Source organism: Barbus barbus (assembly GCF_936440315.1).
Source record: "Barbus barbus genome assembly, chromosome: 42".
NCBI lineage: Eukaryota > Metazoa > Chordata > Actinopteri > Cypriniformes > Cyprinidae > Barbus > Barbus barbus.
In genome coordinates this window covers 25266478-25282885 of record NC_136720.1, presented here as the reverse complement: position 1 = coordinate 25282885, position 16408 = coordinate 25266478, and the positions used below count along the sequence as shown (strand labels likewise).

At 35.3% G+C, this 16408-nt stretch overlaps 1 protein-coding gene across 1 annotated transcript; it reads right to left on the bottom strand.

Annotated features, from left to right (window-relative positions):
* Window positions 1-4168: 4168 nt before the first annotated feature.
* On the bottom strand, window positions 4169-12171 carry LOC306861379 (uncharacterized protein). Its single transcript, XM_079403604.1, has 6 exons — window positions 11947-12171; window positions 10630-10859; window positions 9799-9871; window positions 7874-7964; window positions 7523-7632; window positions 4169-6179 (listed from the first exon to the last, which is right to left on the bottom strand). The coding sequence occupies exons 1-6, from the start codon at window positions 12080-12082 to the stop codon at window positions 5845-5847; spliced, it is 975 nt and encodes a 324-aa protein (XP_079259730.1). The 5' UTR covers window positions 12083-12171; the 3' UTR covers window positions 4169-5844.
* Between the last annotated feature and the right edge of the window lie 4237 nt (window positions 12172-16408).

Here is a 16408-nt window from a genome sequence, read left to right as displayed (position 1 = left end):
GATGAAGAAACACGTTTGCATGTCTAAAGAAAGACACATGCGGTGCACATGCGTTCCCACACACCAGCGTCTTAATCCTATTTGCAAAAACAAAATTAAAAATAGTAGCAAGACTGGGACTGACATTCATAATTCATAAAGCCACAGAGAAGCTGCTGCAACCACTCAGATGAGTCTTTACTACGTTTTATCCCACATTTATGTGCAACTTCCGAATACAACAAGTCATAGTCTTCATAGCTTGATGTGTTTTCCTCCAGAGCTAAAATTAACATGATCTGCTTTGGCAACACATGAACGTGGAGGTTTCCTTTGAGAATGTAACTAAAGCAAACACTTTCCTAGTCATGCATTTAATGCATAGATCTTGGAACAGGGAAGTAAACCTATAATAAACAGAAAATTTGATACATTACATTAGCATTCCATCACTTGCTCACCAATGGATGCTCTGCAGTGAATGGGTGCCATCAGAATGAGAGCTGATAAAAACATCACAATAATCCACACCACTCCAGTCTATCAGTTAACATCTTGTGAAGCCAAAAGCTGTGTTTGTAAGAAACAAATCACTCATCAAGACGTTTTTAACTTCAAATCAGCTAAAATACAAGTCCTCTATCCATAATGATGATTCCTCCAGGTAAAGAAGTTGTCTGGTCTGAATCAGGAGGGATGTCTGCACAGATCAAGCACCGTTTACAACCCAAAACAGCTAAAAAAATATTAGTGTGGGTGGATTTTGATGTGAGAGACAACATGGAATTTTTCCACTGGAAGAAGCGTTATTAGAGACTCATATTTTGGCCAGAAGCAATGGTTTGACGTTAAAATCATCTTAAGACGAAAAAATATATTACATTTATTGCTGTAAACTAACATACACACTAGCCCCACAAAGTCTTTGGACACTTCAGTCACATTTAAAAAGCTTGAATTTCATTGCACCAGATACAAAATATAAAATTAAGAGGCATCTGCAAACAAATGATTTTAGACTTTTTCTCAAAATAGCTTTGCTTTCCTGAACCACTCTTCACATTACACTGTGAAGAAGTAACTTGACATAGCAAATAACTAATGATAAACTTCTTTTCTCTGTGCATAAGAGATAAGATGCTACACAAGACGTTGATAAATGTACTGGAGTGGTGTGGATTATTGTGATGTTTTTATCAGCTGTTTGAACTCTCATTCTGACGGCACCCATTCACTGCAGAGGATCCACTGGTGAACAAGTGATGGAATGCTACATTTCTCCAAATCTGATAAAGAAACAAACTCCAAGATGTAGATGAGTTTCACTGTACAGTCTATAAATGTAACACTGCAAAATGACACCAAAGTGCATTGCCTTTCTTTTCAGACTCTTTCCCTTGACGTCCACAAATAAAGCATATTTTGGTCACTGATGCACCAGACGGTTTTGGCGTTCAGGGAGCACAGAGCTCACATATCCAAAACTGACCTTGATTCAGCTGTAGGTTAGTCACGTAATTCATCCTCCCACAACTGTCTGTGGTTATTTTAGACTCTGAGCACTGGATCTCAACTGGTGGGGCGCAGGTCTGTTCTGATGAGCTCTGGACAAGAGGAAAAACAATGATGAAGGCAAATTTTCTGAATCAGAAAGAGCTTTATTGCCAAGCATACAAGGCATTTGTTTTAGTGTCACAAGCTTCCAGTACACAGAGCCAACAACACACAGACAATAAAAACAAATAGGATGAGAATAAAAATACACTCAAAATGTAAATAGACAAAAATAAAAAAAAATAATTGAAATTGTATGTACAGTTGTGCTATAGATGATGGAATAGGAATAGAATAGAATAGAGTGAAATCCAGGGATGTACTAGGAAGTAGGTGGTAACAAAAAAATAGGTGGTTATTGCACAATGGGGGGAACATTTAACTGTTCATAAGGTAGATTGCCTGGGGGAAGAAACTGTTCTTGTGCCTGGCTGTCCTGCACAGTAAAAAAAAAAAAAAAAAAAAAAAAAAAAAAAAAAGTTGAGCCAACTTAAAATTTTAAGGCAACCAGCTTCAGCAGGTTTTTGAGTTCTCTCAACTTATTTTTGTAGGAGATTCTCAACTCTTTGTTGTATAAACTTAAAACAACAATTTGAGAAAACTCAAGAATCTGCTGAAGCTGGTTGCCTTAAAATTTGAAGTTGCCTCAACTTTTTTTTTTTTTACAGTGTATTATTTGCGGCTCTGAAGCACCGGCCAGATGGCAAAAGTTCAAAAAGGGGATGGCTTGAAAAAAAATATAAACATGATTAGAAAAGTTTAAATAGTCTTTAAAAGTTCTTCAAACTTCTGATCTTTGTGGTCAAATACAACCACCATAGCAAATTAATGACATTTTTTTAAGAAGTATTGAAAACTTTTAGGGGGTATAAGATTCAAGTCAGCCATAATCGTCTTTTATAATGTCTAAATATACATTCTAATTCAAAATATAAATAATGATGTTTAAAACTGAAATATGAAATTTAGTCTATATGTGTGTGCGTGTGTGTAATTAAAATATTTTTAATTCTATTAATTGAAAATATGATTTTTTCCCCCCTAATATTTGTATTGTTTCTAATATTTCTATAAAAACATAAATGGTGTGTAATTTAATGAATAGTTTAATATTCCCTCAAAATAAATAAATATTAAAGAATAAATATTACTGAAACAACACAATACAAAAACAGGCCTACTATCATAGTTTTGATTCAAATCAGTTATTTTTGTTTTCGGTTTTCATTTTAACTTTAGTAATTTTGTCATTTTTAGTAGCATTTTATAAATAAATCTATACTTCTTAATTTATAAATCTATTTTTATTAATTTTGGCTATTTTAGTTTTTTTTTTTTTTTTCCTTCAGTTTTCAAGTAACAAGTTTTTTTGTTTTTTTTATTTTAGTTCTAGTTTCAGTTTTACTTTTAGTTATTGTCTTCAATCTGTTTTGACATCCCAGCATCACAAGTGTGACCCTGGAATACCAGGGTAAAGGCAGTGTTTACCTTTATACAATAAAAAAACGTTTAATGTTTGGCCACCAAAATCTGTCTCCTGAAGCAAAACCAGCAGAGATCCACCAAGAAGTAAAATCATTCTAGCAGCAATCACATAATCAGAAGACATCTTCTAATGAAAAACCGTCTTGCGTCTCATTAAACCCCCTGTCCGCACTCATATTAATTAAAAGTCTATTCCAGAAAGAGACCTGCCCAGGTACGAGGGCAAATGTGGTTAGCACATCCCATTAGGTGTGTAAACGCACTTGATTAAAGCTGAACGCGTCTCTAATTAATGGGAGCAGATTATTTTGGGACGTCAAGCCCCAATGGACTCATGAAGTCTCACAGCATTTATCTCCATCTGTCATGAATTCACATGAAATCCACATATCATGTTCATGCTGCCGGCCGGACTCAAATAAAAACACAACATTAAACAACTTATATATTGAACATTGCTCAGGGACTGAGGTTTACAGTAGGAAGTGATCTTGTGGTAAAACATGAGGTAAATATGCTTCGATTCATTACACTGTAGCGTCCTCTGTTGCTCACAGGAGTAACTACACTCTTCAGCATTCCTGGTGACTAGTTTGTTGCAAACTGATACTTATTATATTTTAATGTACTGTCATAATCATAAACACCCTGACTGCAAGATATTGCATAGAAACCGGTCAATCTTGTCAATTTTATGTGCAATATGCATCAGAGGATCAGTGAATGGCTGAATACTGTGAAGCCAAAAATGGATGTATAAGGTTAGAAACAACATTAAGAACCATATCCACCCTTGCTTTTCTTACCTGAGAGTAATGAGAAGATCTCAGCTGCTGTAGTCCATCCATGCAACACCTTGCTGTTTTCTCACATCATCTGCTATAAACTCTAGTGAAGACCTCAGAAGCACACTTTTTATCTTTTGGATTTAATAACAACTGAGCATCTTGCATTCATGCATTGACCTCATTGGCTGATTAGATACAGTATTTGCATTAAGGAGAAGAACAGGTGCATCTAATAACATGGAAGATCTAAAACTGCTACTGCATAATAACAATAAGGACAAAAACTGATCAGTTAAAGACTAATAGCCCTAGAAATGTAATAAAGTTCAATTATAAACACTAGCACATGTTTTTTTATTTTTGGAGTTTATTTAAGGCTTTCAAAAGTTGTTCATAATATATATATTCATCTAAACCACACCAAATACAAGGCAAAAAACAATAAGCACAGGATGTCACGCATGCCAATCACATCCAATGATCTCCAAATGCTAAATCACATCATTCAAAGGACATGCAACAAAATATGTTTCTAATAGGACCCAGTTGCATGTTTTTAAAATGATGCCTAAAACACAGCAGCAATTGTTGGTTTGAAACAGTCGCCAAAAATATTACTGAACATTTTGATTTAGGAATCAACATTACTTTGGAACATTCATATTTTGTCTTTGTATTCTCAAAATATGATTGGTGAAATGATGAAACAAAAGAGGTAACACAAATCTGTAACATGAAACATATCAGGCTTTGAAAAGCAGATTTATAAAAACATTACATTTGAAAAAAGTGGCACAGAAAGCAACGTGCATGAACATCATCTCACGTACGATCACATTTAGTGTTTGGTATTCGATTCAAGCTCAAAAAATGTTTTAAAAACTAAAGCTCAAAGCTGTAACGCCTCTCTAAAAAGCTCCCGTTTGAGGTCCTCACTTCTGAAAAGCTTCATAGCATATGATTGTCATACCAGAATCATGCAGCTGTGTTAAACCTCCTCCGCAGGACACGGCAAACATGCAAATGACACACGATCTGCAAAACACCGCTAGCTGCCTTGGAACCGTTCCTGTAGCCTCACTGAATCACCGAGGCAAATGAAGCCACTCCTGCAGGTGCATACTGACATACCTGTGATTATGACTGACTCAAACAAAAAGAGACACAGAACACTTACAAATCAACATGACATTCACATCTAGTTTCTCTTCAATAATATGATGCGTTTCTTCTGTACGCCATTATTTGTTATTATCGATGTAACCGTCATCATTTCAACCTTCATTAAAAAACTATAGATTTCAGAAAGGCTGGCTAATGATTTCTGAACTAATGACTAAATGGTTAAATGGCTCATTCTTGATATTATTTTCCCCACCCACATGGCCTTGATGATGTCAGCGAACAGGAAAGTCATTTTAGAGGCGGGGCAAGTTATTACATTGTGATAAAAAATTAAGACGACAAACATTTTCTTCTTTGGAATAAACTCACTGATTATTTATTTGATTAAAAAAATCCAGTAAAATCAGTAATATTGTGAAATATTATTACAATATAAAATAACTGTTTTCTATATGAATATATTTTAAAATGTAATTTATTCATTTGATGCAAAGCTGAATTTCTGCTGCTTAATATTTTGTGGAAACAGTAATAACCTACAATGCAAAAGTTTAGGGCAAGTAAGATTAAAAAAATAAAATAAAATAAAAAGAAGAAAATTCAGCTTTGCATCACAGGAATAAATCACATTTTACAATATATCACGCGTAAAACAGCTATTTTAAATTGCAATGATTTTTACTGTATTTTTGATCAAATAAAAGCAGCCATGGTGAACATAAGACACTTCTTTTATAAATATTACTATAATTTTTTTTTTTTTTTTAGTGTGAACGGTGTGGATTTTCTTCAAATGCAGTAAAATATGTAGATGTAGGCATTGAAACCAGTAAGTAGTGCTAACTACTTCATTACAAGGAATAAAATAAATAAATAAATATATAAATAGATTTGTGTCCGATTGCCGTCACAGTTACTCTGGCCGGATGCGTCTTCGTAATCCAGCCGTCAGATCTTCTGGACGATTATGAGCAACTGTAACATCATCTACACTGATGTCTGCCGAGTCCTCGAGGGACGGCATACTAGAGTCACTCTCGCTTCCCGCGTCTTCCTCTCCCAGCGCAGGTCGGTTTTCCGCCTCGTGCTCCTCCAGCTCCTCCTCTCCCTCAGACACAGGCCTGAGCTCTCGGTGATCATGTGGCTGCGTTTCAGCAAGTGTTTGTGATTCCACCTGAGTTTCTGGAAGCGTCTCAACTGCGGCCAAAGTCTCGATGAGTTTGTCTAGGTTGCGCTCGCATGTCGGCTCTAAAAGAAATAACCACATGATGTGCAACACCCAACACTACAATGCTAAAACACATGCTTACAAGTACAACAGCGTTTCTAGTCACTTAAAAATGTGTGATGAATGTAAAATGTGTATGAAAATACCAAAGCAAGTGTCACTTATGCATCTAATAAATGTTTCCAACATGCACAATCACATATTAACATGATTTATTAACACATTGCTGTTCAACTCGACTGCTGCGAACACCTACATGATATTGGCTGATTTAGTGCTACTTTGTCTATCCCACTAACTTGCTTACAATATATTTTCAAAAGATATGTGAGCTGCTTTACTGCAGTCATCTGCATTACACTGTAAAAACAAAAAAAAAGTTGAGCCAACTTAAAATTTTAAGGCAACCAGCTTCAGCAGATTTTTGAGTTTTCTCAACTTATTTTTTGGGAAAAACAAGAAGTTGAGAAAACTCAAAAATCTGCTGAAGCTGGTTGCCTTAAAATTTTAAGTTGGCTCAACTTTTTTTTTTACAGTGTAGTTGTGTGTAAACTAAAACTTGCATTACTGCAGCATAACTAGTACTTACTCACTGACATGAATGCAAAATCACATACAAAAGATTTGTTTACAGCCTCCAATTAGGTTTAACATTAATACACAAAATGCAATTAAATGCATAAAATGTCATTCTCAGTACTGTAATGCCAAAAATAATGATATAAAAAAAAAGTATACATCAAAATCAATAAATAATAAAAATGGATAAATAGATTATATATTATTTAAGGATTTGTTAAAACCTAAAAACTGCCTAACTATTTTTTTATGATTTTGATTTAAATAAAATTAAAAATGCATAAAAATTGATAAATAATTAAAAACAATAAATAATAAAAATGGATAAATAATAGCCAAATTATTTAAGGATTTGTCAAACTTTTAATTGCCTGATTGCTTATTTTAAACAAAATTATAAATTAAAAATAGATAAATATGAATAAATAAAAATCAAATCAATAATAAAAATAAATAGATATATTATCTTAGGACTTGTTGCACTTCTAAGCTGCCAAATTGCTGAAAAAATAAATAATAGGTAGGTATATTATAAATAAGGATATGTTGTCCTCCTAAATTGCCTAATTTCTGCTTTTACTTTTGTGTGTGTGTGTGTGTGTGTGTGTAGACAAACAGACAGATGTTTTCAAAAGCCTTTAATTTATACAGTTAACTGTATGTGGTACTTGTTTCCATGAGTCTGAGCGCTGCTGTTATTGTTATCGACCAGCAGCGAGACTAACATGCTTGCGTGGTACTGTGTTAATTGCGTGGGCGTGTGTACGGGAGCAGATGTGTTTACCTTCTATCCTGATGTTTGGACACTCCATGCCTCTCTTCTTCATTAGCTGCCGAATGCACTGCAGCTGCGACATGATCTCGCTCTTCTGCTCCATGGCAACAGACTTCACACTGCAGAACAACACCCAGAATAAAAAAACCCTCACGGCTGAAAGCCAACAACGAGCCGCTCGCCACCAGCGTGCATTTCAATGTCGCAAACCCCATTTTTGTTTTTGCATAACCAAATGAATCAGAATATAAACGTGCTTTAACCATGTGTAAAGTTGCATGAAAATAAACCACATTTATTTAAAACAGAGAGGTTTGCATGTGTTCAACTTCTCATTTTCATGTGCATGTCTGCTCTCACCAGTTGGTAAGCGGGTCCAGCTGGGTCAGGATGGAGTTGAGCATCTTCTCGGTCTGAGCCAGTCTCTGCTCCAGCTCATTCAGCTGATTCTCTGTGGAAAACCACAAATGCTTCAGAAAAATCACTTCTTGAAAATATCAAATTTATGGTGGCATTTCTAAGAAAGCACTTTTAAGCATCCTCATTCATGCACACTGTAAGACTTGAAGAACCTCAGACACTTGGATCTTCTGAGATACGGACAATGCACTCACAGTGTATTATATACAGACTTTGGTTTCTACTTCTCACTTGTCCATTTAATGAATTGTAACCTTCTTCAATCTTTCGACAAAAAGGATCAAATGTCATAAAATTATCCCATGCAACTCATTCCATATTCCAAGTGTTCTTAAGGCATACGGTATATCGAAAATGTAATCTATTATTAAAAAAATCTCCTTGACTCTTTTCTAATGTTAGGATCAGAGGGAAGGCAATGCAAACACTGTTTTTCCACAGCTTGTCACTGAACAGCGTCTTCTTGTCTTCAGTGTATCTTTAACGTTTGGTTTCTGCATAGACCGGTGCGTTTCGCTCTATTGTAAACACTAGTCTACATACGTGAATCAGTGGGCGGGGCTAAACAGGCAGCGCTGTAGAAGCAGGCGTTGATCTTTTTCTGCGGAGGCGGTGCTTATCCACACACTATTACATCATAGAGCAGAACATTCCACAAGCTGTCATTTTGGCAGACTGCCTTCAATGTAAGTTGTTTTTAGACTAACAAGAAAGCTTTGAGTTCTGAAACTTACAGGATATTTTTATAGTACATTGACCTCTTATATGTCAAAAGATCAAGGGAATTTTGGTTTCTCAATTCATGAGCATTTTAATATATCCGTTCTGAAACTCTCCGTTCTGAGAGGATTCGCGAGCTTGCAGAACTCAGCACTTGATAAAAACTCGATGTTTTGAGAGATGAGTGAACATTTGACACTCTCCAGAACACAAATACGCACTGGAGAGTTTGCCAAATATGTTTTGCCAGTATCAGATGGGGTCTCCTGACTCCCCGGGGCCCTAAGCGGCTGCTTACCTAGGTCCGCCCCTGCACGTGATACAGTCATGTTTGGTATCATTTGAATTGTCTCAGGTCGACTGGTTTACTGTAAAGCAGAGGTCCCCAACCACCGGGTTGCGACCCACTACCGGGCCGTGGAAGAATTCCTACCAGGTCGCGAGAAAATTCTGGGGAAAATGTGTGTAGATATGACCCTCTGTTATTTATTGTGCGTAAATTATTTTTTTTAATTATTCTGTATTTTCGTTGTATGCGATTGAAATCGAGTAGCAATTTGACGATTTCATGTTAAATTAGTAAATAAAAGATTGCTCTGATCTGTCATGGCTTTAAACGGATCGCAGTTGATCAGTGATATACGGACCAGGTCCAGACACCACCGTTCGGCATGTGATTCGCAGATTAATTTGCCAATTTACACGTTCAAGCTATTTAAAACCACAAGAAGAAGAAACGAAACACAACTCAATTTGAGAATTTGATGTCTAGTATTGATTTGATCTGATATCTCTGAATTGACTATGCAATTGTCATAATACATATTTACCTGACTGATAATAAATTGTTACATTTGATTTTATTCTGACTTACTCTGAGATTATTGACTCTAGTAGAATATGCTAAATCCATAACACCACAAACCTACACTTAGGTTAGAAACGGATTAAAATGCAGCTTGGGTGGAGCAAAGGGGTGTTGTTGACAAATTTAAATAGGGGGAGCCTCAACCTCTAAATTATTGTAATATTGAAGGATTATACAAAGTTACCATTAGAGGAAGTTAAGTTGGCCAACTTGGATCTATGGCAATGGTCATGACCTCTGGTTAGATATAGTCTTACTGAGGAGTTCAAACACACACCTGTCTCCTCTGATTTCTTCACTCCTCGAGCTGTTTTGGCTTTTTGGGCTTCAGAATCGCTTGCAGACTTTATCTGGAAACACAAAAACAAAGACATGAGCAACTCAAACAGCAAATCAAGAGAGGGGAAGGTGTTTTTGTCCCTATAAAAATTGGCTTTGGTTTTCGTTTCACAAATAATCATAAAGAAACTTGTAGGTAGAAAGATAGAAATGCAAAACCTTTGTAAAACATACTCTAATAATCTACTTAAAACTATTAAAAATCATTTTCACACTGTATATTTTAATTGTGCCTTCATTTTTAATCACAAACAAGTACATTTTCCATCCAAATCATCACTATTAAGTTTTTTTTAAGTATTACTTGCCATTTTTTATAATTATTTGTGAATTTTCTAGCAATATTTGTTTTTATTTTTAATACGGTTTCAAACATTTATCATCATTGCATATTATATACTATTTCACATGCACAAATAATTTTTTGAAGTTGTAAATAAAACAAATTATTGGATTACATTTTACAAGAAAATAGTATATAGTCTCTTTTTTTAATTTCATATTTAATTCAATGTGTCAATACCTGCTGTTTCTATGTAATTATGCAATTTTTTTCTATTCAGTTTCAATGTTTAAATAAAAAAAACACAAAGTTTTTGAACTGCAAACTACTATATATGTATATACACATTTTTTGTGTAGACTGAGTTTTCTTTAACAAGCAAGAATTTATTAACATTTTTCTACTTCAAAATTTCAAAGTTAATTATTTGTTACTTGTCAGATGTGTTAATAACTTTTTCTAATGCATAACAACAAAAGTGAGCACCTTTAGAAACTTATACGCGGCGAAGAGCCCGACACCGATGGCGTAGATGGGCATGAGGGTGAAGACGTAGCCCTTATTGCTGTTGGATTTGTATTTGTCGCTCTTCAGCTCCTGCTCCATGAGTTTCTTCATCTGCTGCGTGTTCTCCACGTTCTGAGACATCTGAGGCGCCGCGTTCCTGTGGAACTGCTGCTGACTCACACTCCCAGCACCGATGCCGGGACCGGGACCTGCAGAAACACATTAACCTTCAAATACACATCCAGGCTTCCTACAGATTTTATGAAGGTAAATTTAAGACTTTAAGACCTTTTCTAAGATTAAGTAAAGAAAAGATGAGGAATAAACACGTCAATATGTTCTCTACAGCTTCCAAAAGATCTCTATTTCTTCATTTTTCTTTCAAGTTCTCATAAAAACAAGTCTTCTTCATTTTGCACTTCAAGTAAATGTCAATTGATTTAAGTACATTCAGATATCTGAACTGGAAAACAAGAATCATGAGGAGAATATTCTTTTTTTTTTGTCGTGCATTCATCGTTTAATACCTGAAACTTTCTTATTTTTTTGGAAAGGCTAATTTAGACATCTTTAATATCTTTTTTAAAGACCCACAGTATACCCTTGTGCTCCAGAGAGGCTGTTGCACATCACTATGAATAAAAAAAAGACTTGTGTGGCTATATGAAATGACAAACAGATACAATGACATAAACATTTTTTGGCGTAAAGTCAACAGAACCCAGACGTAACGTTAGTAAAATCCAGCAAAAACCCACACAAACACATCTTAGAGCCACAATACTAAAGCACTAAATAATACGCAGTAATATATGTGAACCTGGACCACAAACCAATCATAAGTAGCACAGGTATATTTGTAGTAATAGCCAAAAATACACTGTATGGGTCAAAATGATCGAATTTTCCTTTCTGCCAAAAATCATTAGATATTAAGTAAAGATCATGTTCCATGAAGCATTTTGTACATTTCTTACCGTAAATATATAAAAACTTAATTTTTGATTAGTAATATGCATTGCTAAGAACTTAATTTGAACAACTTTAAAGGCGATTTTCTCAATATTTTGATTTTGTTGCACGCTCAGATTCCAGATTTTCAAATATCTCAGACAAATATTGTCCTATCATAACAAACCATACATCAATGGAAAGCTTATTTATATATGATGTATAAACCTCAGTTTAAAAAAAAATACCCTTATGACTGGTTTTGTGGTCCAGGATCACATGTACTGGTCAACACAGTCAGAAAGTAAACAAACTCAGCCGAGGCTGGTCCGCTCGAGTCCGCACCTTTCCTGCTGATCCGCGGATCGAACGGCTGACCGTCTCTGCTTCCTCCGCCGCCGAACATCCGCGGGAACAGCACAAACACCAGCAGCACCGCCGTGAACGCCATGACGAGCTGCTGCGAGGAGGACAGCACCATCTCCGAGCGACAATTAATAATGCTCAATTACACATATGCGGACGATTCCCCACCACTGTTGTTGACTAAATCCCTTCTTCGGTGTGTGTGTTTGTGCGACAGAAATCTCACTAGAGCGCCTCTACAGGACTGGCGTGGCATTACTGCTCGGCGGTCACCTAACAGTATTTTCAGGGATGGGCGATACCTCTTATTTTATTTTCGATCCGATACCGATATTTTCAAGCCCAATATCGTCGATATCGATACCGATACCGCTAAACTAAACTGATCTTTTAAATTATTAAAATAATATAATCAGTAATTATACTCACTTAATATTACATTTCAAAGCCTTGATTTTTTTAACATTTCTAGGGCCTTTTTTGTTTACACTGTCAGAAATAAATATACTAAAATTTTTATTTTAGCCGTTTACTGGGGCAGTAATCTCTGTACCTATACCCCTAAAAGGGAGCATATTAGTACCATACAAGTATAACCTGGTGTTACATAAGTACTCAAATGTATTATTATTATTATTATTATTACCATGGTAAATTTCTGGTTACTGCAGTTTTACTACAAATACTGTGGTTACTGTAATAAAACCATGGTTAATTTTTGTAAAAGGTTGCCAGGCTGTTGTACCCCTTGGAGACGCTGCCACAGTTCTTCTGGATTTAGTCTGTCTCAGTTTGTTCTGTTTCTTCATGTCATTACAGACAGACTGGATCAGATCAGAAGAGATCAGATCTCTGTGGAGCACAAAAATCTCACTTTTTGGAAACGTTTGGAAATGTAAAATGGATATATCCTACTGATACACTACAGAAAAAGATAAAAAATAACTGCCTTAAAACCATTTTTAGCTGCTGAAAATACTAGTCTTCTAATAATTGTGGCCATCACTTTATATTATTTATATATAATAGGTAATGGTAACCTTATGATTGGTTCTTCTATGTGCAATTCAGCTAACCCTTGCAACACACTAACTGAAGTGTTACATCTTTTTGCTCTCAAACATGCAAATGATAAGCCTGCAAAGAAGAGAAATGTTTAATTTAAAATGATCAATTTAAAAAATTTCCTTCACAAAACATTTTTAAATATGAATACTTGATCCAGAACATTCAGAGAACATTCAAAAGTAAAATTCCCTTTGGTGCGATAGCCTCACGGTTAGTGACGAGTTCGAATCCCGTCTCGATCCCGCTCCCCTCTCTCTACCCAATGCTTTCCTGTCATCTCTCCACTGTCCTAATAAAGGAATACAAATCCCAAAAATACAACTTTAAAAAAAGCAGTAACATTCACATATTTTATATTCTGTATATACTCTGCTCAATACTGTATATAGCAATTCCACTGTATATTCTGTAAATCATATCTTCACTTACTCTGCACTTATATGTATATAAAACACTATATTCTTGCACTTCTGGTTAGATGCTAACTGCATTTCATTAGCTCTGTACTTGTACTCTGCATAAATGACAATAAAGTTGAATCTAATCTAATCTAATCTAATCTAATAACGTTTAATTAAAAAAAAGATAAAATGGAATGTTCCATGAACACATAACCAAGAAAAAAAGGTTTCTAAAACATAATAAAAAAAACCGGGACATTCAGAAATAAAATTTTCATAACATAATGGAAACATTAGCCAAACATTTTAGATATTTATATGTCCTTTTTTAAAGGAAATGACTCTCAATTAAGCAACATAAAAAATAATGCTGCTTTATTTGCTTTATTTAGGGGCAGTCGTGTTCTAGTGGGTAGAGAGTTGGACTTGTAACCTGAAGGTCGTGGGTTTGAGTCTCAGGTCCGGCAGGGATTGTAGGTGGGGGAGTGAATAACCCTCAATACCACGACTGAGGTGAGACCCTTGAGCAAGGCACCGAACCCCCAACTGCTCCCCGGGCGCCGCAGCATTAGCTCCAGGTGTATGTTCACTACTGAGTGTACACTTAGACTTGTTTTGTCAGTGTCCTTGCACATGGGCCGTCAGAAATGACATTTCATTCTTCTGTATACTATGTATGTGGAAGAATGACTATAAAAGTTGAGTTGAGTTGAGTATCTAGCTATCTATCTATACTGTATCCTACTGTATATACTGACAGAACAGCACTAAAAGGCGATTGTTTTGTATTATGAGCTTTCTGAAAATATGCAATATATAAATATGCACAGTATCTAATTAATTATGTTCTAATTGAAATCCAATTATGAAAACTTGTTTCAGCCACAGGTTAAAAAACTTTTTTTTTTTTTTTAAAAGGTAAGACTTTTTATCTCATAATTTGTAATTGTTTTCTCGCAATTCTCACAATGATATATGAACAAACCCTTGTGTAAAAACCTCGAGAATACAGATTGCAATAAAACTGTGAAGTTTGGTGTATGACAGAAGCGTAAGCGCCCTTTAAACATATGTATTGTGACTGAAATATACAGACAAATAGATAACGTATTAAATAAACTTGTTTTAGTATGGTTTCTGTTTTGGTTTTCAAAACTGATGTGAGACCAGGTGCTAATTCGGCGAGAGAAGGTGCCAATAAAAGGTCCGTACACCATAGTAATCAAGCAAATACAACTGTTTATTGTTGGTACACACACAGCTGATATTAATAATAATGATAATGATCATAGGTAAATGCATAAAAGAATAGTGACAATCAAACACATTAAAGAAGGATAATCATAAGCCAGTGCATAATATATGAATGATCATGAGTAAATGGATAAAAGATAATATTCATGAATGAATAATACACTAACTAGAGCAAACACTAAAACTAAACCCCCAAGCAAAATATTATAAACAATATACAACCTCAGAACTGTGCCATAATTTTCGCTCTTCAAAAGACTGGGGAGCCCGTTTCAGTCACAGTAGAAGACCAACACCTGTCCGAGAACTGCCAGGCGACGTGCACTTATCCCACGGCTGAGCTTCCAATGTTTCTGAAAGAAACCCCATGTTTTATACTTCAAAATTAGGTGCAGGTTAAGAACAACCCTCCAAGTGAGAGAGAAAGCAAGTTGGCCAGACTCGCTTCCCCTCCCAGTTGGGTGCACTCGTTTTAGTTACCAAAAGATGAAATCCTTACTCAGCAACATCTCTGAGGTTTCGCAATAAGTGTGTTGTGCCAGAATTCTGCACCTGGATGATCAAACGACAACAGTTTCCAACCTTATCTTGAAGGGTAATGTAACCCCTCTCTCGTGCTTTCCCAGGAGATTGTGATGTTGTTTTGCACCAGCCTTGTCCCTAGCATTTCAGTCTCTAAATGTTCATCCGTTGAGCGTAAGACAAAAAACAACCCATCTCTTACAAAATTCTTAAATGTGCACTATTCTGCACTAGTCTGAAAGAAGACTGCACTGTAAAAAAAGAAAAAAAAAAAAAGAAAATTTGAGCCAACTTAAAATTTTAAGGCAACCAGCTTCAGCAGATTTTTGAGTTTGCTCAACTTATTTTTTAGGAAATTTCTCAACTTTTTGTTGCATAAACTTAAAACAAGAAGTTGAGAAAACTCAAAAATCTGCTGAAGCTGGTTGCCTTAAAATTTTAAGTTGGCTCAACTTTTTTTTTTTACAGTGTGGTTATTTTTTTACAGGGTGGCTATTTGAAAGTCAGCCCCATAATAAAACACGTCTTGCCTTATCAAAAGCAGAAGATACCGCTATCACTGCTATTAACAAGCAGGATAACTATTATTTGCATGTTTGAGCAGATGGACTCTAGACTTTGTTTTATCCTTATCTGAATTGAAGGAGAATGTTCTTTTTCATTTTTCTTATCTTTTTCATCCACCTTTATTTGTTTTTCACCTAAATTATTCTAAAGGCATAGTTCATTTTTAGTTCATCTAACATCAAGCATTTACAAGTATTTCAAACTTTCAGACTATAGGCTTTCTCAAGCTAACAAAGTTTGTCTTCAATTTTTTTTTTCTAGTTTAAAATGTTGCACTGCAATATAACACAGAACCTGTTTGTAGACAATGCACAGTTGAATGTTTACACTTTGAATCCCCCTCTTTTTTCCTCAGTATTCTGAGTTTACATCCAGCAATTCTATGTAAGCTTCTGTATATTTGACATTCAAACGAGTTTTTGTTAGGTTGACTTTTGTGCTTATTGTGCTGAAGAGCAGTGCTTCCGATCAGGTTATGAGCGGTTTGTTTCCTGTTGCTTTACTCAGTGAGAAACTGATGTGGAAATGTTAGTAATTTCTAATATTATAGATAAATGAACTTTAAAAACACTAACACTCTTTTTCATGTACACAAAGAACACAGATTTGAGTATAATGGAATCTACAAA